The following is a 25,091-nucleotide window of genomic DNA, read 5'->3' on the forward strand; positions in this document are numbered from 1 at the left end:
TGGATCCGACCAGATCCGAGGGAGAGGGGCTGAGACATGCAGGCATCCAGATGTTAGGGTTTAATCATTTGGCTGCAGTAGAATATGGGTTGACAGACTGACCAGGACTTGAAATGTTATCTCTCTGGTTGTCTAAATATAAAACGGTATGTCATTCCTGGTCCCCCTCACTGCAGCCAAGTTATTCCCATACCCACCACCACCACCACCACCACCACCACCAGATCAGCACATAGCTCACGATTTAAGTTGTTCCTCATGAGTTTTTCATTGTTGTAGAACAAGTGTTTAATTCTACTAAGTATAATTCTACTGTAATAATTGCTGCTGTTATTATAAGTAGTCTTATTATATGAATCATTTATGTCATATACATTGAATGTGTTGTATCTCTGTTATGCTGTTCATTCTGTACACATGACATCTATTGCATTCTGTCCATCCTGGGAGAAGGATCCCTCCTCTGTCGTTCTCCCAGAGGTTTCTTCCTTTTTTCTCCCTGTTAAAGGGGTTTTTTTAGGGGAGTTTTTCCTGTGCCGATGTGAGGGAAGGACAGAGGATGTCGCATGTGCACAGATTGTAAAGCCCTCTGAGGCAAATTTGTAATTTGTGATTCTGGGCTATACAAAATAAACTGAATTGAATTGAATTGAAAGTATATCAGGGCCAAAAGTGGGAACCCAAGCCCTTCAAACAGTCTGGATCCATTACGCACCAGTGGCACATGGTAATGCCAGAGGTCAACAAATCACACACTGACAGAGGGTACACAAGGTCCATGTGTACCAGGAATGGGGTCAGTGCTATTGGTCCTTTGCTGGAAAGGTTTTAATGATTACTATAGAAGAACCACAAGGCTATTACTATATATTTTTTTAAGTTGTCGTATTTTCTATGAGAAATAAGTAGAATATTTACAGTAATGATCTCATTTTATTCCTAAATACTTAAATATGTACAGTGGAGGATATGATGTATGTGAATGGACTGGACCATGGACGACGACAGCAGCTCCCGAAGTTCAAACGCTGCAAACTTAGTAGATGGAAAGAACAAGTCAGGCTGCCTTGGCAACAGTGAATCTGAAACCCAACTCTCTCTCTCTCTCTCTCTCTCTCCTGATAAGAGACTTTGCTCTCTCTGGATGCTCAGAAACTCTTCAATTCCCCCATTTTACATTAAAACAGTTCTTTTGATGGACATGGTTCTCACAAAATAACATATTTTGAAAGACTAATGTCTACTGTTTCTATTATTCACATGAAGAAATTGCAACTAAATTTAAATTGTCATCATGAATGAGTCTTTATTTTTTGTAATATCTGGACTCAATTTGGCTGCATTCACAAATTGATCAGTTTTTTTTTCCTTTCTCTGTTTTGTTCTTGTTTAGTCCTATTCCTTATGGGTTAATTTAACTTCTTTTTATGTAAAAAAAACAATTTTCTGCACAATTCTGCAGTAAAATACCTCAATGGTCACTATGAGCTCATGCTTTTGTACTCCTGGCATTTTATGCTTTTGTGAACTCCAATAGTGCAGTTGATTGACACATTTTCAGGGATTTTATCTGTTGTTTTTTTCAGTTGCATTCAGATAAATGCTGTTGCAGATATTTTGGGGTGGTTTCAGTGTCTGTTAAGGCTGAATCAAGACTTTCACTTCTCTTTTTGTACACTCAGATGTCCTGTTTCCATTCGTCATCTGCACAAATACAATGCCCTATAACAGTAATCTATGAAGGAGCAGCAATTGTTGGAATAAAACAAAATGCTTCTTCATACAATACTGTATATTACACATTTTACCCTCAGACAATTTACACATTTGGTTTTTAAAAAACAAACAAAATATGCACATGTACAGTACATAATAGCATCTTTATTACACTGAAATATAAAAGTATATATATTTATCACTATCCTGGAGAGAAAGGACCAAGTCATGAAAACAATTTGTAGACTCAGTTGTAGCAGTTTTCTCGTTGTCATACGAAAGAAAGAAAGACAGAAAGAAAGAAAAGATAGACAGAAAGAAAGAAAGAAAAAGAAAGATTTGGAGTCAAGAACAGGAAGGCCACAGTGACGGGTTGCCATAGATTCTGTGCACATAAAAGGAAGGGAGGCGAACAGCCGTACATGCTACCACACACACATTTTTATCTTGGTTTACCTTTGAGGTTCTTTCACTGACTAACATTCCTCAAACCCTGTCTCTACTCTTCATCTGCTGCCAAAACAGCACCAGGAACATCAGATACACATGGATCGCCTTTTTCTTTATTTGTATCTTGAGGTTTCTGGAATCATGGTGCAAAAGTGCAAAAGCAAAAGAAGGTGAAATAATATGTTTTGGTCCAGAAGGCAATACGCTCCACATGACATATATCATAAATAGGCGTGTTCATGCAGTGACATGTGCTTTTCTTTGCATTCATTTGCAGCCAAATATCACAGGGCAGTATTGGATTTTGTCAAAGAAGTTGTTTGACATTGTTGGAAATGCGCTTTTTTGCTTTCAAGCTGTGTTAGATGTGAAGATTGATACCACTCTCACATGTGGTTAATATAAAGCTACAGCCAGGAGGCTAAGTTAGCTTAGCTTAGCATTAAGATTGCAACAGGAGGCGATGGATAGCTTGGCTCCGTCAAAAGGTAATAAAATCAGCCCTAGCAGCTCCTGTAAAGATTAATAATTTGCATATTATCTTTTTGTTTCATACCCAAAAAAAAAGTGTAAAAGTAACATATTGTGGTTTTACGGGGATTATTTAAAAGACTATTTCTTGGTCGAGAGTAGTCACCTTCTGAGGTCTTGTCATTGTAAAACCACAAAATGTCGTTTTTAAAACTCTTGTTTTAGAGCTTGGTTTTTAGGGCTAGCTGTTCTCTCCCTGTTTCCAGTCTTTATGCTAAGCTAAGCTAATTAGCTGCTGGCTGTAGCTTCACATTTAGCATTTAGGGATTAGAGTGGCATTGATTTTCTCATCTAACTCCCGTCAATAAAGCAAATAAGCGTAGTTCCAAAAATAACCAACTATTCCTTTAGTTAGCACCTATAGTATCAGCACTTGTCGTGTTGGTAATACTTAATTAAACCAATAGGGGGAAGAATCACGATGTGCTTATAATTATATTCTCCTAAAAGGTTGAATATTTGACTGCAAGTTATAAAGTTAGGACATCAAGAAGAAAAAGGTCAGGGCTGTTAATGGCTGATGTTTCCAAAATCCTCCGCCTGCAGTGTACGATAGAAACATCAAGCTCAGTGTGTAAAACAATTTAACCTTAATGCTAATTATGTGCTTCAAAGTATAGGCTTTGATCAACCTTAATCCTAACCATAATGTTGCCCGTTGAAAAAGTCATTATCGGCCCAAAACAACCTCACTTTTCAAAGATGTCCCCCCAATCTGACGCTTGGTCCCCACATTGATGGGAAAACAAAGCACTCTCACACACACTCACACACAGAGAAGAGGCAAAGGCCGCAGAGTGGACACAGACCAGCACAGAGGTCGTCTGAACCAACCGGGCTACGAAGGTCGAGTCTCCTTTACACTTAGAAAACAAGAAGTACCAGCCAGGCCGCCACGGCAGCCTCTGGGTCATCGTTCCGTAACCGTGGGCGACACACAGCCAGTGACAGTACCGGTGGCACAGCAAGCTTTGAAAAGATAGCAGTAAACTTAACAAGAGAAGCCTCTTTAAAATAGTAAAAAAAATAAAGAAGTAAACGCTGGATAAGGCGACATCAGAAGGGGGAAGGTGGATGATTCCATGGTTCTGTGTATTGTTGCTGATGTTGATCCTCACGATCGTTTGGCACAAACTTTGTTTTGGCTGAAGTGTCTCGGCCAACAGTGAGAATGTTTTCAAGTGTTGGACTCCAATGTGGCGTTAAGAGGACGCTTTAGTCTTCATTTCAACAGGCTCTTCTTTATGTGCTCTACTTCCATCTGTCAAACAAAGACACACGTATTGTGATTAAAATGATTGTGTTAAAGATATTTAGCTTCTGCTTTTTAAATCCTTTCTGGATGAGATTACGTCAGTGTTGCTAGAGAATTCATAATTTTCACATGTATAATTGCATCTAATGATCACAGCATTTTTCATAAATTGTGTGTGTACTATATATGGTATTTTTTGGATACTAGATCCAATTTTTTTCATTCACCGTTTTGTTCAGTCCTGCAGCATTTCTCCTAAAAAGCTAAATAATGAACTTGGAAACGCAATATATAGTACATATTAATAATATATACTAAGATTTTTATTGCCATTTTAGCCATTCATTTCAGAACTTGGTTCGTTTGTTTGTTCCACAAACAAAAATCAAAACTTTATGAGTCTCACCTGTAAACTAACACGGATCTTCCTCTCGTCATCCAGCGCGTTGGTCAACTGCTTCATCTCCTGCCTGAAATGCACACAAATACACCATGAAACCGATACACACACTCATGCACATACATATATAATAATAATCTTTATTTATACAGAACTTTCCAAGTGCTTTACATGGCTGAACCAGCATTATAACATTACAGGAGGGCAATGAGGCAAAACATAAAATGGAATAAAACAGCCTCAATAACAACAAAATAAAAAAACAACTATAAAAAACTGATAAATTGACTTGTTGGAAGTGAACTTGTGAGCTATGAATAATAAAAATAAAAAAATTGTGATTTTAAATGTTTCTAAATTAACTAGAAAAGATTCTAGGTCTAACGTACCTGTGCTGGCTCTTCAGCAGTTCTACGGAGGACCTCAGGTCTCTCAGCTGGTTCCTGAGTTCCTCCAGTGTCGGGGGGGTCAGAGGTGAATGCCTGAGCTCGGGGGAGGGGCTCAGAACCTGGGAGGAAGACGGGGACGCGGGGCGATGGCCGGCGTTCGGCAGGGCCAGGACAGAGGGCTTGGTGGGCAGCGGTGCTTTACTGTCAGGAACCTGAAGACAAATATCAACACAGATCAGAGATTATATTATGAATTTAGGAATTATTCTATCATAACATATAATATATAACCTGGTAGTTCTGCTCTTTTTTTTTATAATACTGAAGAGATTCAAGTACAGTTAGGAATAAAGATTAAAGCAAAAATGTATTATTTTGTCCTTTAAGTGCTGAGAAAAAAAAGAAATTGTAACGTCTACATTATCAGGCCAATCTCTCTGTGATGAGGAAGACTGTGTGATATGATAGAAAGCTCCAGAATGGCTACTCCTGCACCTTTTTGTGAGATTGTTTTGCCAACTAAAAGACATCCACTTTAAAACTTGAATTGAGTCAAGAAGAGATTCCTTACTGGTGATCTATTTATTTATTTTTAGCCCCTCTGTGATGAAATATTAACTTAACATAACTTAAAATAACTTTGTCATCTGTTAATTAACTGTAAAATCTCACATTTGCCAGCAAGTGTGCAAACAACAATTGCAGTTTGTACACTGCTCAGAAACATGAATATATGTGGCGTGGCGCCCTCTGCTGGATGAAATAAAAAGTCAACGTACAGAGACGGTGGGGACTCCTTTCCTCAGGGAAACCTCTACAGGTCTGCAGGGGACCGACTCCGGCTCCATCTTTTCCTTCCTCTCCATCACTGGAGGAGAGTCCAGGTCGATACTGGACAGGGAAGACTGCAACACAGACAGTGATGCATTCAGTGCAAAGTCTGTTGCTTTCTGAAGCACTCCACACATACTAATATCAGAAATATGTCATTTAAATACAGCCATAATCCATTTAAACAGCTCCACTTCACAATGCTCAAAAGGAAGACTTAACACGACCTTCCACATTAATCAGTACAATACGTTTTCCACAAATTGATTGCTAAATCATTAGCATGGACACCAAACAGAGTTATGTACCTTTTTCAATCTGCATAAAGTAGTTGGTCCTATGTAGTCACTATCATAGTATACTGTTTTTAGTGATTTATCAATTGTGCACTATCAATGTAATTAAATATTAGCTGCAACAGTTAGTTAAAAGTTATGAACACATTAATGCATCAATAATGTACAGCTAATAAAGCATAATTCTGCATGATACGTACTTAGATATTAATAGATAGTATTTTTTGGTACTTTAAATATATTTTAATTTTAATACTTTTACTTTAGTAAACTAACATGACTTTTACTTGGAGCAGAGTATTTCTTCACTGTGGTATTGTTACTTTTACTTAAAAGTACATGATGTGAGTACTTCTTCCACTCCTGTTAGTGACACAGTGGTGTGCATAAACGCATCCTCAATGATTGTCTAACTACAGACACTCACTGGTGTGAGGATCTGTGATCGAGGCCGGCGGTCTGTGACTCTCGGCCGTGACGCCGTTGGATGACTCAGCTTCTCTGTTGACGCCACCACGACGTCGAGGTCCACATCTGGAACACAGACATCAGCTGATCATCAGCTGTTCAACATGAGTCAAAGACAAAGAGAGAGAGAGAGAGAGAGCGCTCTGACAGTTACTGAGGCAGCATATCTGGATCTCAGCAGGTCGATTGCTCCTGTCAGTCAAACTCACCCGGGTCATGTGACCTGTCAGGAGCAGAATCTGGTGTCGAAGCCCTGCCCTCTGACTTGGGGCTTTCAGACCTGAGCAGGTAAACCATACAACAAAATAAGGCCGTGTACGCTCAGGAGTATGTGGAGATTTCTTTCATCATAAGAGCCTTTATGTGTGTGTGTGTGTGTGTGTGTGTGTGTGTGTGTGTGTGTGTGTGTGTGTGTGTGTGTGTACTGACGTGTGAGTGGGTGGTCTCTCAGGACGCTCAGGACGCGGGGGTTGGGAGGAAGAGGAGGCGCTTGTCTTTGGGGGGAGGGGTTTCTTTGGAAGGGTAGATGGGAGGGAGGGCTTGGGGATTTCTCCAAGCTTCAATTCTTCACCTACACACACAAAAATCACACAACAAACATGGATGTTCAAAAGGAAAAATAACTTAAAAAAACAGACTTATTGTACAACATAAATACACACATGTACACTCACAGACAGGGAAACATTAAAAGTGAGGGCAAAGTAGGATTAAAGTGATGCAAAGCAAGAGAAAGTCGTTAGAGATTAAAATCAGAAGAAGAAGAAAGGTCTGGAGTCACCCCAGGCTGGAGGGGACAAAGAGAAGGTGAAGCAAGGAAATAAAACCGACCAGGGGGCGACAAAGACCAGAGAGGATCAGCTGTTTTAGGTCTACCAGTATGCATGAGGTTTAGTGAGGGATTTATTTGACGAATAAGTAGAAAATGCTTTAATCAAAGAGTGATTTCCCAATTTAAAAAACAGTTTAAGGCCAAAAGATGTAAAATAATAACACTTTATGATACTTCACAAAAGTAAACTTCCCTCAGATTCATCTTGTGACCCTTTAAGGTTGTGAACCACTGGACTAAACCGACTAACCTTATCTTAAAGTAGTTAAAACTAGCTCCAGCTCGACCAGCTACAATAGCTAAATGCTACGAATGCATTAAAGCATTAATATTAACAATATAGTTATGTCACATTTGATAATTTATTAGTTCAAAAATACATTTTGCTTTAATACTTGTGTACTTTTACTTAAATGCAGCCCCTTTGCTTGTAATTAAGTACATTTGCACTTGTTGTATTTGCACTTTTTAAGGATCCGAGTAATTCTTACTCTGCTCAAATAATTACACACAAACAAATATTGTGTGTAGCATTTGTCTATTGATTCTGTTTGTGTTGCACAACTGGAAGCTAAAAATCAACACCTCAGTGCCCACCGTTTCCTGTCGCACACAGAGTAATGTTGACAGCGTTTCTACAATCAAAGCTTTGCAACTGAGCACAAACAAACTGCAAGTGATCTATTGTTTCAACAGAAACCTGCTGCACATTTGGCTCTATTTTAAAACCGAAACACATCGCCATCGTCCTTTTTTCACCCTGATATCGAGTCTCCGTTTTATGCTGCAACCCTATTCAGCAAATCAAATGCTGGATTAGTAATATTAAGCGTGTTAGTAAGTGATCTGTCCATAGCCAGCTGAACAGATGAGGAGAAAGTTGCAGGCTGAAGGCGGGCTGAGCCGGACCAAAGTGGTCTAGACTGTACCTCGATCCTGGTCTCTCTGCGGCAGGTGTTCAGGTCTCTCAGGAGGAACCTTCTTGACATCCGACTTTCTCTCTACAGGTCAGAGTTTTCACAGGTTTTCTCTCTCTCTCTCTCTCTCTCAGAACATGGAAACAAGAACGGAAGGAAATAAGACGCTACTGTACCTGTGGTGTGTTTAGCTGTAGGTGCACTGGGAGGAGGCGGTTTCTTTGGTCTCTGGAAACACACAGAAACATAAAAACACTTTAACAATGTATCATGTCTTTGAGGATTTCCTGCCTTCACAATAAACAGAAAACCTTTGCATGTTCCCTTGCTCCATGTTCACCTCTTTATCCACGTCTAGCAGCTTGACAAAGTTATCTGGGAAGACACCTTGCCGTCCCCCGATCTCCCCCTTCCACCAGCCTGCGTCAGCACAATCCTGCACAAAAACACAGCAAAATGTTCGGTCGGAACTGCAACCTTAAATGCTTGCTCAGGGTTTTTAATGTGCACCTGGATGCAAATTGTTCAAAGTAAGCAAATGATGCAGGAATAAAAGCAGACGTATAAGCAGAGTTATACACACACACTCAGGCTGGATTACCTTGGAGATGATGTTGATGATTTCCCCCTCTTTGAGTGACAGCTCGTCTTCGTTTTGTGCTTCATATGGAAAGAGGACTTTACATAGCTCCCGTCCTGCCAGTCAAATTAAAGACAAAGTCAGACAAGAACAATTAAGAGTTGAGAAAAAACAAGAGAGTGGAGGAGTTTTTCCCCCCAAGAACAGAAGGTATGATTTTCACAATGTGAGTTTGCTGAAAGAGAGATGTTTTGTTATAAATATTCACAGGAAAAGCAGATTATTTAAAACAGATTTACACCAAACTAGCCAGTTCATTTACAGTAAACAAAATGCCAAGTGTAAAGAAAATGAGCATTAAAGATTGCCTGTGTTTCTAAACTCATTAACTGCAAATCATGTACGAGTCTTTTCAACGCAGCTTGATAATTCAATCCTTTTAGCATTCAACTTTCAAATCTTGGATGTCGGAGCTTTCCACAAGCACCTGAACACATCAGTAAGGAAGTGTTTCTAGGCGGTGGCTTGGCAAAACCTAATTACAATACTGTGACAAAGGAGAGCTTTTGCAGGACAGATAGGAAGTGATCTAAAAAACTAATGATCACATTTTCAGGTTTCTTTGTCTCATCATACAGCTTAACCTAAATTGTTGTCATTTATAGTGTTGTTTGTGTTAGAATCTTTACAGTTTATATCTTTACAGCAGTACTGTTTAATAAGTAATAAGTCATTTCTCACCTTTGGCTTTGCCATCAGGTTCGGTCTTCATGGTTTCCGCGGCAACACTCACTGCTTTCCCCTCGTTGGCCTGAGAGGAGGGACAGATGGGAGAAAACCTTTAGTTTCTTCCCACATTTACATACTAAGATGTCCTTACACCTGCAGCAGATATCATCTTTTGTAACCAGCGGTGTAATCTGTGTCTTATTCTATTGTGTGTAACCACTTTTGGACTTCCTGTTCCTGCCAGGGTAAGTTTCACAGATGTCTCTAGAGAATCTCGTGACCTGGTTTGATTCAGAGAAACTGACACCACTTTCTCTCCTTATTGAAGAGACAATAGTAAAGTGCAACTAACAATTATTCTCATGATCGATTAAGCTACCAGTTATTTATCGTTTTGGTCTTAAAAAATGATGTCTTTTAAATAATTGTTTTTTCATTCCTACACCCAAAGATATTTAGTTTTTTATAATATAAAACAGAAAAAAAGCAAATCTCCATATTTGAGAGGATGCAAAACAGCATTTATTGTTGTAATAAAATGGACTTCAATTATGTATCGATAATAAAAATAGTTAGCGATTATGTTTCTAGTGATGGACTGATCAATTAGCGGTCTTTTCGATTGCAGCTCTTAACTTAATGTTTTACACTAAAAACTTCCATTTTGTCAAATAGATTAGTTCAAAAAGTCCCATTTTCTGAATTTCATGGTTGAAACTTTTCAGTGTGTTGTCACTGTTTATGTTTGGCCAGTAATTAGAAGGAAAAAACTAAATTGCTACTCTACATAAACATAGCCCTCATGTGTGACTCTCTTGTAGTCTATATTATGTCACTAAACAAACAAAGATTGAACAAGACTAGAGTCATGGTAGAAGAGTGCAAATATAAAATATCAATGAAAGCTGCGATTATAAAAAATATAAATGAACAGATATCCAAAGTCCAAAAAATCCAAAATATGCATAACTTCCAAACTATATGAACAAATGTAACTTTAAGATCATAAGTTAGAGTTATTATAATTCATCCTGAGGCGAACATGAATACTGAACCAAATATAATGGCATTTCCAATAGCTGTTGAGGAATCTCCCTTTAAACTAAAAATGTGAACCTCATTGTGACACTAGAGGAAGAGTCGGGGATCACCAATGTTAGGAGGGTTCATCCTCTGGGGACAATAAATGTCTGTATGTGATTTCATAGAAATCCAGAAAATAGTTGTTGTGATATTTCACTTTAAACCAAAGTGATGGAACAACAGCTCAACATTTCCATTCCTGCAGTAATGACCTAAAATCACTTATTATAAATAAATAAAAAAAACAGATAAAGAATCATGTAAAGTGTAAAAAATGTAAATCATACAGTGAAAGACAAAAATAAAGAATTAAATTGAAGTAAACCCTTTCCTCCAGTGGACAGCACTGTCTCACAGCTCCCATCTAACCATCTAATTAGAGAGGATGAGATCGGATTTAGCACAAAAGCCACTGAGATGATGCAGTGTGTGTGTGTGTGTGTGTGTGTGTGTGTGTGTGTGTGTGTGTGTGTGTGTGTGTGTGTGTGTGTGTGTGTGTGTGTGTGTGTGTGTGTGTGTGTTGTCGGAGAGTGTGTGTGTGGTGCAGGTTGTTAAAGGAGCCGTTGTTTCCCGGCTGGAGTGGATCCCTCGACAGTGTTTGTGGAACCAGGGTGGCTCTTCCACAGGAAAACACACACACACAGACACACACACTTATTAACAAGACCCGGTCTGTCCCGAACACACACACAGCTCTGTTCTGTTCGGCCCGAGAGAAAAAAAAAGAAACATACCACCTCCCCCTCCAGCTCTCTCTCTCTCTCTCTCTCTACACCCTTCTCCCCCTCCCTCTCTAATGAGACCCATGTGGTGCCACAAGCATCGAGACATCATTACAACATCACAGAGACGCTTCCTTGTCCCAGTGTCACATGTTTCTGGGCCTCTTAAAAGACAGATGGAGGAAGTATTCCGATCCTTTACTTTAATAGAAGTACTAATAAAACACTGTAAAAATACTTGGTTACTTGAAGGAACAGTGTGTAGCATTTAGAGGGATCTACCGGCAGACATGGAATATATTATTAATCTGAAAAGAAGTGTTGTTTTGTTTTTGTGACCTTAGAATGAGCAGTTTATATCTACAAACGGGGAGGGTCCTCTTCACCGAGTCCTCCATGACTCTACAGAAGCCCAGAACGGACAAACTAAACACTGGCTCTAAGACTGAAAGGACGTCTCATGTCTCTTAAAACACGTTTCCTGGTTTCCTCGTTTCCTCTCTCCTCGCCTGGTTTCCTCGCGTCTCTCCGTGCATCCCTGGTGGGCGGGACTAAGACGCAAGGAAACGACGCAAGTGAGGGAATCGAGGAGGCAATTTAAGAGACTTGGGATGAACCCTATGCACGTAGATTTTTACTTAGCACACGGTTAAAGTTGTAGTCTGTTGCAATCTGCAACCTCACCACTAGATGCCGCCAAATCATATATACTAGGCCTCTAAGTTAAAGACTATATTGTGTGTGTGTATATATATATATATATATATATATATATATATATATATATATACACACACACACACACACACACACACACACACACACACACACACATACATACATACATACATACATACATACATACATACATACATACATACATACATACATACATACATACATACATACATATACAAACACAAAATCAATTTTTTTTGTACGTGAATGTTTAAGCAACTCTCGTAGTTGGTTGAGGTTAAGCTACTTCTGAAACATTTATATTATATTATATTATATTATATTATATATATTTGGCTAACTTAAATGATTAATCAGATAATAAAACAGCTTATATTTTTGATTCACCTGACTAATAGTTAAGGCATATTTTTCATATACTGTTGGGTAGGTTAATTTCTTACAATGCATTGTCTTTTGACAGTTCTTTATATGTTTTGTACGAAAAATCGTGATCTGTAAAGTAACCAGGGACCCAGACAGTTAGACATTTTAACTTTTAGTTTCAAAAAGAGAAACAGGAACTACTTTTTTAGTTAACGCACAAGAAACCGCACATGACCCGACAGCTGTGTTTACTGTACTGTACATCTGGCTGCTTCAGAGTGACGTCATCTTAACACCGTGGTGTGACCAGAGGCAGGAAATTCAAACACGTGTATAAAGCCTGCATGAAACGCCGTCTGTTTTCTTACTCCACTGTAAATTTTACAAGGACAGTATTAAGCAAACATCACCAACCTTGAGGAAAGTGTTGTGCTGCACTGTGTGGCCTCGTGGTTTAAAGTGAGTCCATTTGAACGACACACTTCTGTGTCATTTATGACTCAGTGAATCTTTTCATATGACATACGCTGACATTATTAAAAGTGTTCAGCCTCTGGAGGGGAATCTTTCTGACTTTTTAGGTGTTTTAACGTACAACTGCCCACATCCATGAAACAACGCTGATGAAAGTGGTAAGAATGAAACAAAACAGTAAAGTTTAAGGCCTCGAAACTGAAACAATGAGCTAAATGACACTAAAAAGTCCCCCCATTCACATTTTACACAGTCCATTTATCCATTGATTAAATAAAAACTTGATTTATTATAGCGGCTTTATGTTTTCTGCCCATTTCTTGTCTCCAGCATGTCACTAAATTGCATTAAATAAGATTTAGTCACCTCTCTACAGCATTAAGTACAAACAATATATATCCTGTATGACACTGTGTCTTGTACAATCGACGGCTCTTTCTCTATTAAAGTAATTATCACAAAAAACGTTCCTGTTCGCATGAAGTTAGTGCTTTCCTCTGTCTGACTGACAGTTCATTCCGTTAAGAAGTCTACTGTCCCGCTGACTGTGAGGAAATAATCTTTTTTTTTTGGCCCAAGTTTAATAAAGTTTGTGTCAAATAAATGATTTGACGAGGAAAGTGTGGATGTCTCGCTTGAAGGACATAGACGAGAGTTCCGACTAAATATAAATCTCCCATCAATGAAAACAAAGATAAGGACTGAACAGACATTACAGAGGCTGTTAACTGGTAGATTCAAGTTACTATAACTGACAAAACCTTTAGTCAAATGTGCATTACTTTATTAAATATTACGTTTTCCTTCAGGGACCGACCATCCCTCCTAAACTTTACTGTTTTTTTGTTTTTACGTTGAAGACTCAGCTGAGTTGAGTGACTTTGACTCACTGCAAAGAAAATAAATCAGGATGAAACACTTCCCTTTTTGTCAGAATGACAGCGGAGAGATGTTTAATGCTGGCACAAAAATGATTAAACGCTGCTATCTAGTTCCACATTAGGACTTCACCCACTTTATGAGCATATGACCTTCCCGTTCAATAATAAAGTTGACGTTGCTTCCTGTGACTCAGCGTCTCCCCCCCGTCCCGGATGGAGACGCTCTGCTGTCACCTCCTTCAAAGTCTCATTAGAGGACAACATAACAGCCTCCCGCTCAGCAGGAGAGGCTCACAGACATCTTTCAGATGTCTGCAGGAAGGTTTGATCACCAATTTGGGTTTTTAAAAGCCTTTTTACAAACAGGCTTTTGTTTTCTTTACTCTATTTATGTTGTCTCAATCCCATGACTTCCACTTACTTTGTCTATTAGCCTCAGTTTCATTTGACATGCAGAAAGCAAGTTTTTGAAAAGGTTTCTTATTCAGATTACAAAATAAAGGAGAAAATATAATACATGTGTTTTGGTTTTTTTAAGAGTTTTATATCTCCTGATGGGTAAAATGTTATTTTAAAACCTGCCAAGAAAAATGTTTAATAGGAAACACTAAATTCTTTTTATTTATTTTCATGAAAACAGTAAAGTTCATGGAATCAAAGGGTCAGTTCACCACAATTACAAAACCAACACTTTCTTCCTCCTAGTGGTTTCTGGCGATGCAGATACTTTAAGGTTTTATTTACATATATCTACATTTTGAATTTCTTAACATTCAGTGAACTGACCTTTTTTTTCCAATACCGCTTTTTGAGAAGATCTGCAAGTAAAACCAAAAGTATCTGCACCCCCAGAAACCGAGAGTGAGAAAATATGTATCTCCTTGTCATTTTGGTTAACTGACCTTTTAATCTGTATCCATGAACTTCACTATTTGAATGCCAAAAAAAAAGATGAGAGCGACTTAGCGTTTCACCCAAAAAGATCTATTCCTGGCAGACTGCCACAGGCTTTCGAAATGATATTTTGATCATCAACAGACACATTGATTTTGTAATCCCAAAACGCACTTTATGCATGATTTATCATACTTACAGCAGACTTGACCGATTTAACCAAACCTGAAACTCTCAGAGCAACCAAACAGCACTGAGGATAAACCACAACGCTGCTTTATCTCACGTGAAACAGTGCACGTTAAAAAAAAAAGAGAAGAGAAGAAGAACGTAAGAAGAGGATGGAAATAGATCAAATGAAATGGGTGACAGACACAAGAGAGTAACAGAAAGATGTGTCCCTACCGTCCTCTCCTCTGGTTCCAGTCAAACACAGACAGACTCACAGACGGACAGAGCTTTGCTACATCAGCGCCGGCAGCAGGAGACAGTGTGGGTGAATATGTAAACGTCAGTGAAAAACTGTAAAACCTCCCCTCCTCCCTCTCTCTCCCTCTCTCTCTCTCTCTCCCTCTCTCTCTGTCTCTCTCTCTCTCTCTGTCTCTCTCTCTCTCTGCCCTGTGGAGCTCTCACTTCTGCTTTGCTTGTCAAATCCCTGCAGGATGTGTGTGAGTCTGTGTGTGTTTGTGTGTGTCAACATAAAACCACTTCCTGTGCTGTTAAACTGAAACAGAGGAAGGGGAGGAGCCAAGGCTGGGACTTCCTTCCTCCACATCACAGAATACAATGATCACAGTGTGTGTGTTTGTGTGTGTTGTGTGTGTGTGTGTGTGTGTGTGGGGGGGGGGTCTCACCTTGTCCACCTCTGAGTCCACTTCCATGGAGCGTGGTCTGAGCCTGATGGGCTGGTCTTTGAAGATGTCACCAAAGCCAAACCCTCGGACCTAGAGGAAGCAAAACAAGAAATAGGTGAAACACTGGGATTTAACACAATATTTAAAAATCTGAGGTTTGAGCTTCACACACTGACCCCTGGTGGCCCTGAAAGTGTGAGGGTTGGTGGGAGGCAGCAGATGTTTCAGTGGATTTGAATGAGTCACCACAACTATTGCAGCAAAATCTGTATGTTCATCTTGATCCCAAAACATGGCTGAACATCGACCAACACAAGATTGTCACACTGAATTTTCATTTTGTTTCTCTTCATTCTGTCACCAAAACAGCGACATTCATGGATGCTGATTTCTTGTTTGGAGGATGGGGGTTTATTTTGTTTTGCCGACTAGTCCGCCTTCAAAGCCTCGTTGTTTATACTCGCGCTCTTATGACCGTGGTGTAGTTTGTTTATAGCGTTAGCTTTTTGCTTCTGCCTTTGCATTCACTCTCCACAAATGTAAGCATGTAAACATATAAGTATCATAAACGTGTGTTCGCCACAGAGTTTATTTTCTGCAATAACACAAATGCAAAAATTCCATTGGCTTTTTGTCGAGAGAGCTGGTGTGATGCTAACTTCCTGTTGGCCTGCAAAATGACGTTATCCCTGCAGCAATCAATGTATATTGGTCGCTAGGATGACATATACAGCTGTTGTTTCTAAACATGTGCATTTTGCTAATATTTGTGTAACGCAGCTTTTATTTGTCTGTAGCTCAGTTAGCTGTTCACCTTCCCTACATGCAATTATATCAAATTTTGTAAAGCAAATTGCCTTAAAAAGGGAAAGTTCACCCGAAAATCTAAAATAGATATTTTTTCCATTTCCTCTTTTCATTGACAGACGTTGTTGTGAGCAGTTTCTTGTAGGAACTATGGTTGAAAGAAAGCAGTTCCTATATGAAACTGCTTATATCAAGGTCTGTGGATTTTTGAGCAACAGGGCATGACTTCTTGAAGAACACATTGCTGTTTTTTTTTATGTATTTCTTTGGGCGCTTGAAGCACCACAAGCCAAGTGCCATATTAATTCTTTGGGAAAAATATCTCTCCGATATCTCAAAAACTAGGCAACTCACACCAAAACAACCTATATTTATTAATAGCACTACAAGGTAAGAGGAGAAATATATATTTTTGGATTTTGGGTGAACATTTAAATCAAAAAATAAATCACAATACATGTCGAAAATGTGTTTTTAGGCCATATTTTGTTTTCAATGTACTAACTAACGATCTAAGACGCTGTTGTAACTGCTTGAGGAGACAGCATTTGCTCTGTTTGATACTCAAAACAAAGATTTTAATATTATCCCTTCAAAACAAAATCATCCAACAGTAAAAGTGCCTGCAGCATTAAAATGGATTTGGAAAATTTGCAGTTATAGCAGTAAGCGCATGACCTTGGATAAGATGACTGGTAGCCTTTCTCTCACACCAGTAAGTAGTTTTGTTTTTCAGTTGTGTGCCGAGAAACAGCGCTATCTTGCTGCCAGGAACACTGATGGACCTTAATCTGATCTTGTGTGTTCCTCACAGTGTACAGGGCATTAATATTTTATTTGTTTTGGCAGAACTAAAAGAGGTCTGATGATGGTCCTAAGACCAGTATGAAGAATTTGTTGTTTTGGTGTTTACACGAAATGCAGTGTAGCGGAGGAGAGTGTAAAACAGATCCTCTGAGCTGTACAGCATCGATTACCTTCTTGGGCTGGACCTCTCCGGACCCCGTTTCTGACCGACTGTCGCATCCATCACTTTCACTGCCTGGGCTGTCCTTACCACACACACACACACACACACACACACACACACACACACACACACACACACACACACACACACACACACACACACACACACAAACACACACACAGAGTAGACAAAACATTTTAGCTTCATCGCTTCTGCAAATGTAGATTTAGTGGAATCATTTACATTATTTATAAGAAAAAAATGTCATGATAATTCAAACATCAAAAGTTATTTATATCACAACCAGAGCCAGCAGCTTATGGTTTTTTTTATATGCGAGTTGCCTTCCCAACATCTGATTGGTCGAGACTCACTGGTGCGGTTGCTGCGCAGCTCCTCCTGCGAGGTGTTCAGAGAGGAAGTTTCCGACTCGGTCTGGATGACTTTGGTGAAATTGGAGGGAAACATTCCAGTCTTCCCATTTAGAAATCCCTCCCACCAGCCCTCCTCCACCTAAACATACACACAAAACACAACACAACACACAGAGAAAGAGGTTTGTGTTCAGGTTTAAGATTCATTTCCCCTCCATTTCAGATCAGACTGGAAGGAACCAGAAGAGCACCAGACTTTTTTCCACAGCAGCATCGCTAACAATCTGTGCCTTTCAACATCCACACTACTATACTATGTAGTATGGTAGAAAAAGATTTGGTGTGTCCCAATACATAGTATGTCAATTGCAGAATGCCAAAAATACCAGGATGTCCTACTGTGATCCGCCTGCATTTTGCATTATGCAAGCCAGCATTCTTTTCTAAGTATTCTGTACCACGATCCTTTTCACAGCAGATACATAAGCAAGAGGGTCAAAGTTCAAGGTCGTAGTATGACCAAATTGAATGCATACTGACTGCAACAGTACGTACTTTGTAATGGCAGCTTCGGTATGTACTAAAAGTAAAAAGAAAATGATTTGGAATGCAGCCAATGGCTCCGTTACACAGAGTGTCCCAGTGAGCCACCTGAGTGTGCAAGCATTCACAATACAAGCAGACCTTGGAAGAAGCTCAATTAAAATGTTATAAATTACACCTGTGCTTTTCAGTCAAAGAAATATCTGTGAGTCAAAGAAATTACTTTAAAAAAGGGGCAATTTGTAAGATCCGGCCACATCCTCCAAACCTATAGGACGCAGCATTTCATCTCCACCCCTGGGAACATACAATCTAAATAGAGTTATTTAGAAAAAGCCAACTACTAACTAACAGCAGGGCAAGAGTATGCAAAATGTCGACCAAAGTCCGAGTCAATTAAAATAACACTGCTGTCGTGTGGTCTTCATGTGGGGTTTCGGTCTCTAACAGGAGCTGTACAGTCGTATTTTCATTTAGTCATCCTTGCTACCAGGATACTTGACAGGAAGGAGAGCATGCAGCAGCTCCAGGAAACTAAACTGAAGTTAGCGTAAATATAGAAACTGAAATTCAGCCGTATACAAGTTACAAGGTTCGTTTATTTTCATTGTACATAACAAAAACACACACACACACACACACACACAAAAAAAGATTTATTATTTATCATCCTTTTTTGGATTGAAGAATTAGGATTAATATATAAACATGTCAGTTTTTTCTGGTTAAACAAACACAACATTGTCATCTCTTATCATATATTTATGCCCTAATGTTTACTATCAAAATATCTCTTTATAAACAATGTATAAAGGTGCTAAAAAAGACACTTCATTGAGTGTTTTCTGGAGGATGATTTCTGCAGACTGGCCTTTATAAAGTGTATTAATAATTCATTATGAGTCCATTAATATGGGATCAGTCTTACCTCTGATATGATCTCGATGACATCTCCTATTTTCAACCCTAGCTCGTCTTCATGCTGAGGCACGTAGCTGAACGCCGCTTTACACCTCCGCTTACGGATTTGCTCTACTGCGAACACACACACACACACACACACACACACACACACACACACACACACACACACACACACACACACACACACACACACACACACATACACACACAGACACACACACACACAAACACACACACACACATACAAACACAGACACACAGTCACACATACAAACACAGACACACAGTCACACATACAAACACAGACACACACACACATACAAACACACACACACACACACACACACACACACACATACAAACACAGACACACACACACACATACAAACACAGACACACACACACACATACAAACACAGACACACACACACATACAAACACAGACACACAGTCACACATACAAACACAGACACACACACATACAAACACAGACACACACACACATACAAACACAGACATACACATAACAAGAGCACAAACAAACATATTTTAGGCTTACATGTGACATAATTTGCTCCCATAATCCACGATTTAGAGTGGGCGACAGGTGTTCACTGACTTAATAGAAGCCCTCATGGCTGAAGACCGACCTTTGACCTTTTAATTAGAGGACAGTCTTACTAACCAGCCCCGACACCAAAAGCTTCCTGCTGGCCTTTCAGTTGTATGTCTTACACTCATTAGCCTGCTCATTACTCTTGACTCATTCCACACCAGCTGGGGCATTAAGATGAAGCCCTGCAATGCCTCTTTTGTCCACAAGGTGTCACCCCTCATGGTAAAGGTAGGGGAGTGTATCCATGTACAGTATAAGATGAGAAATGTATTCTTGTGCCAGAGATTGAACAAAGAATACAACAGAAGAATAACAAAAAACGAAAGAGTAAAAATATAAACATATATGTGCAATACACTAAAAAGAACCAGAGAAAAATGGAATAGCAATAAGAGTAAGGTTATTATAGTAAATTGGAAGTAAATCAAAACAAAATAAGTAAAATATAAAGTGTATGAGAAGAAAGTGTTGGAGGAAGTATTCAGATCCTTTGCTTAAGTAAAAGTACTAATTCCACATTGTTAAAATACTTCTATATATATATATATATTATTATATAAATATATATATATATAAGTAAACGTCCTGTATTGAAAATATTTCTTCAGTAAAAGTATAGAAGTGTAATCATGAAAATGTACTGAAAGTAGAAAAAATGTTTACTATACTACACTATTATATATTGAATATATTATCTATTATCATTAAGTAATTATTACTCGTACTAGAAACTGGAAACACAAAACGTTTGGCATTTTTACATGCAAAGTTGCTAAATGATTATCAAAATAGTTATTTTCTGGCAATCGATTAATTAGTTTTGTGTGCAAAAATATTAATATGTACTAGTTCAGTAAAAAGTACAATATTTCCGTCTGAAATGCCGTGAAGTAGAAGTATAAAGTGGCATGTGAAGTAGTAGAAGTACCTCAAAAAGATATTTACATTCCATCACGTTTGTATATTGTGTGTGTTTAGGAGGAATGCTTGACCCAAATCCTTCCTCACACTAATAGGATCCATGTTTGAGACTGAAGACTTAAACCTGCCTGATGATTAACATCTATGAATGTGTGTGTGTGTGTGTGTGTGTGTGTGTGTGTGTGTGTGTGTGTGTGTGTGTGTGTGTGTGTGTGTGTGTGTGTGTGTGTGTGTGTGTGTCTGTGAGTGTGAGCTGAGCACCTTTCCTGCCCGGTCGTACGCTGGAGTCGGACACGGGGCTCGCTCTCCCATTGGAGAGCTCAGACCTGATCATGCTCGCCTGTCCTCCATCCCTCTTTCCCTCTTTCTTGATCTCCTAAAAAGAGAGAGGAGCAGGAAACGATTAGTGGAGGAGGAAGAGGAGGTGAGGAGGGATGAACAAATAGTAGGTTCAGGTGAGAAAAATTGAAGTTACAGAAAAATAAATTGTCACCAATGAGTCAAAACAGGACAATGAGAGAAAAATGGGAACGGAAGCTTTTAAAGCTGCAACCATATACTACTGATTGTAAGTCGCTTTGGATAAAAGCGTCTGCTAAATGACTGTAATGTAATGTAATGTAAATGGCAACTTTATGATAGAAGATGCACTTAAAGTGATGCTTGACTCAACCTTAATAATAAATAACATAAATGTAATGTAATTTGCTACGTTAAGCTCTTAATTGTCATAAATAATGACAATTTTGTCAGGGCTTAAAATAACAATGTCTGGTTTACAACGTTACCAACGATTTGCACTTAATGTAGTGATTAATAGAACATTTAAGAAATATGACAAATGCTCCTGTATTTTTGGATAAATTCAACAAAATTACGAAACAAAAACCCACAGTGGAACAACAAATCTCTCACAAAAAAATGCAAATACTACTATCACGTATAACATTGGACCACTAAAAAAAAATGTAATCTGACATTAAAAGAAAATGTGCTTAAACAATCGACTAGAATCGGACTATAATGTTGGCGGTAAAATCTTAAATACTAGTTAAACTAAATGTTAGGAAACTGTCTACACAGACGCCTATATTTTTTTAGATTTTGACAAGAATTTATTATTTGTCATGACTAAAATATTTCTGTTAAATAATTCCATTAAATTAAATCTGTAAAGGATATTTGTTATGCAATAAAGTTGCTTATCAATAAATACAAATGCAGTCACCCAGCGCTGCCCTGCACTGTGTTGCAGTATTACATGACAGTGACCCAGGTGAGCCTCACTGTTTACCTTCAGCTCCAACAAACACACAAACACACAAGCAGAGTCACTGCTTTAACCTTCCCTCCTCTCCGTCTGCACGACTTTCACTTGCATGAAGATTCACCAGGCAGCAAGCGACACTGATGGAGAGGACGGGCAAACAAATACGCCGAGTGACAGACGAATCAACAAGCGGGCAGATGGGGGAGACAACACACACACACACACACATGGGGAGACGCTCGCACACAGAGGCCCAGAAGAAGCAGACATGGCGTCTCACATCTCCCCACCACATTCATCATGACACTGTTTCATAAGCTCTGGCCCCCGTGGCCAACGCGGCTCACTGAAGCATACTGGTGTACTGACTCACGGAAGCTAACGCCTCAAACACACACTCTGGTTTGTGTGTGGCCTGGTGTGGCGAAAAAAAAACCTTAATGAGCCTCTGAGATCCAAAAATACCAACAAGGGAAGACGTTTCCTAGACAACGGCCAAAGCTCATCTTAGGCCAAGAGCCATTTTAGGAGCTACACGGGTCGGAAACTGGACATGACGCAGGAGGAAGTATGGTTTGTGTGTTAAAAAAAACAAAAATAAAACTAATTTGGCACTCAGCAGAAAAGAGATGAAAGGCCAATTAAAATCGGTCATGTGGTGTGTGCACTCCTCTTCCAACAGGAAGTGATGGATTGAGACTTAAAAGGCACAAGGAGTAGGGTTTTCCGTGTTAATCATCACTTATGACACACTGGAAGTGTGTGGCGGTGTCTGTATCTGTAGACACCCGGCCCTAAGCCTGCATTTTCTTTTTTTGGTTGTGTTCAGGACGTTTCTGGGTGTAAACCTCTATAAAAACGTAGCGACCAGGTGCCAGATAATAAGCACACATCCTAGAAAAAGCTACGAAAATGGCGGACACAAAGCCGTAAAAAATGCAAATATAGCAAGAGAAAAAACAAGAGTGAATCTGGGCTGCATGCTAGCTTAAGGAACAGGGTGTGAGATTTAGTGGCATCTAGTGGTGAGGTTGCAGATTGCAAGCAACAACATACCAGTCTGCTCAACCCTCCTTTTTTTAAGCGTGACGGAACATAACAAACTAGTTTTGCTGCGTTTGTTTTTGTTTTGTTTTGTATCAATTCACAACATGAAACTGAAACCATAATCCTGGAGAAAATATATTTCCCTTGAAAAGTCATTGAGAATGCAGTTTGTAATTGTGTATATGAGACAGGGTTGACATGAGAGTGGTATCTATCTTTTCATCTTACTACTGGCAACAAAATAAATAAGCAAATTAAAGTATGTTTAATTTATTGGAGCTTCTTCACAAAAAAAAAAACTGAGAGCTGTGAGACAAGAAAAACAGAGGTGTTAAAAACTGGCAGATTTCTTGGTGTTTTTTTTACTGTTAATGTTGTTATTTCTGTCCTCTGAGGCCATTCACACTTATCTCTCCACGTAACTTGGTGTTTGCATCTGTTAAGTAGGCTAATGCAGCGTTAATGTGGTACTAGAGCTAAAAAAGACATTGATTCTGCAGTGAGAGTGCAAATGGACTCGCTCTAACTCTGCATGCCTTCACGTACTGCAAAAACAGATATAGACACACACACACATTCATTCAGAAACTCTCATGCACAGACACACAGACTGACTCAGGGAAAAAAACTAAAAACTGTTTGAACTTGGAGACTCAAGACAACCTACGCTAAAAGAAAAAAACCTACAGCAGCCATTTGTTCGCCAACAGCTTTCCTTTTTTTTTTTATGAGTGGTGGAGGAGAGGCGGTGTGTACTAACTGTTTGGCTTTATGCTTCATGAAAAGCAACATACAATTCTTAAATCCATCTGTTATCTATTAAGGCTGCTTGTTTTTAAATTATTTATATATTTCAGTTTGGAACAGGAGAATAATGACTGAAAAAAAATCAAGGACGAAGCTAACTGCGATGCACTCAGCAGCCTTTGTTACGACTTGGACCGCAATCATGCAATTCCTCCTGTGGGGATTTCAGAGGTAACCCAGAGTCACAGGAAACCAAGCTGAAAATAAAAAGTGAGAGGAAGACGACGTGATTCATCATATCTGAACAGGAAACACCTGCATACTGTACGCTGCAGTGCTGGTGGTGTTTGTCTGTGTCATGTCTGTGGAGTTTACGCTGCGCTGCGTTGATGCCGAACACAGATTTGTGAATCCCCTGTCAGCTGACCTCTGACCCCTTTCTCTCCCAGCCACAGATAATCCAAAAAACAATGCAGTGTAGCAGCCACCGTGTTAGCAGTACAAAGGAGTCTGTAACTCTGGGACATAGAGAGAGAGAGAGAAGAAGAAGAAGAAGAAGAACAGGCTTATAAAAATCATTGTGAAACGCAGAGGAACGATGACGCAAATTATTATTTCCCTTTCCTTTCATAAACTCCCATTGTTATTGCACAACTCTATGCCATGGTCATACCGGCACAGAGAGAACGCTTTTGCACTAGTGCATTGATTGTTGATTGATTTATGCTTTTTTTAATGCTGAATGGTGTTTTTCTGCGATTCTTTGTGAAGAAACTCAGTGTTAGTCGACGAAGAATGTCTTTATTCAAGGACAGTCTTATTTAACACAAGCTGTTATAAAGGTCGTTTTTCTCTATAAAGATCTAGTGGACCCCTTTGATTGACATTAAAGCGGAAAGAATTAAAAGATGAATCAATAAGATGAACAGAAAACGTATATGCAACCTTTATTTAGAGTTTTATATACACTATGTGTAACTGAATATCTTGGCATAAAACAAGGCTTTCTGAGATGTTACCTTGGAATCTGGAAAACTATAATAACAATATTTTCTGACATTTTAAAGACTAAGCGGTTTGTCAGTTACATAAAAAGGAGCTTAAATGTTTATGGTCAACTGGGAACTGCTCCGATTAGAAGAGATGTAAAGTTTCACGACCAAATAAAGAAGAATGTCAGCTTCAGCATGTTTTTTTTTTGCAAAAGTTTACTACTTTTCAAATGTACACAGAGACTTCTGCACCTTGAAGGACAATATTTAGCACTTAATGTCGAATCAGAGCGTGTGATTCTGATTTGCATCTGCTCGTCTAAAGCCACAGAGGTCAGACGACTACAGAACTTCCCATAAACAAACACTGCAGAGTATTTTCAGACATTCTCACAGACAAATCGATTGCAGCCCTAATAGTCTTTTTAAAAAAAAAAGAAGCGTTGTGTGCAATATTGGATGTCCTTGATCTTTAGAAAAAGCAGTTGAGAGCAGCTATCTACGAACAGATAC

General features: G+C 39.1%; 1 protein-coding gene across 1 annotated transcript in view; it reads right to left on the reverse strand.

Annotated features, from left to right (window-relative positions):
* Positions 1-1,861: 1,861 nt before the first annotated feature.
* sh3kbp1 (SH3-domain kinase binding protein 1) overlaps positions 1,862-25,091 on the reverse strand; it is a 34,130-nt gene continuing 10,900 nt past the window's right edge. Inside the window, exons 3-19 of the mRNA XM_054622977.1 lie at positions 20,784-20,898; positions 18,990-19,096; positions 17,517-17,657; positions 17,152-17,229; positions 15,368-15,457; positions 9,407-9,476; positions 8,687-8,781; positions 8,426-8,521; positions 8,262-8,313; positions 8,098-8,169; positions 6,766-6,907; positions 6,546-6,616; positions 6,296-6,402; positions 5,521-5,646; positions 4,742-4,953; positions 4,359-4,422; positions 1,862-3,958 (exon numbers count right to left, since the gene is read on the reverse strand). Coding sequence (XP_054478952.1) covers positions 3,920-3,958; positions 4,359-4,422; positions 4,742-4,953; positions 5,521-5,646; positions 6,296-6,402; positions 6,546-6,616; positions 6,766-6,907; positions 8,098-8,169; positions 8,262-8,313; positions 8,426-8,521; positions 8,687-8,781; positions 9,407-9,476; positions 15,368-15,457; positions 17,152-17,229; positions 17,517-17,657; positions 18,990-19,096; positions 20,784-20,898 — 1,677 coding nt within the window. The 3' untranslated portion in view covers positions 1,862-3,919. The remainder of the gene's footprint in view (positions 3,959-4,358; positions 4,423-4,741; positions 4,954-5,520; positions 5,647-6,295; positions 6,403-6,545; positions 6,617-6,765; positions 6,908-8,097; positions 8,170-8,261; positions 8,314-8,425; positions 8,522-8,686; positions 8,782-9,406; positions 9,477-15,367; positions 15,458-17,151; positions 17,230-17,516; positions 17,658-18,989; positions 19,097-20,783; positions 20,899-25,091) is intronic.

This window comes from Anoplopoma fimbria, chromosome 21 (assembly GCF_027596085.1).
Source record: "Anoplopoma fimbria isolate UVic2021 breed Golden Eagle Sablefish chromosome 21, Afim_UVic_2022, whole genome shotgun sequence".
Lineage (NCBI taxonomy): Eukaryota > Metazoa > Chordata > Actinopteri > Perciformes > Anoplopomatidae > Anoplopoma > Anoplopoma fimbria.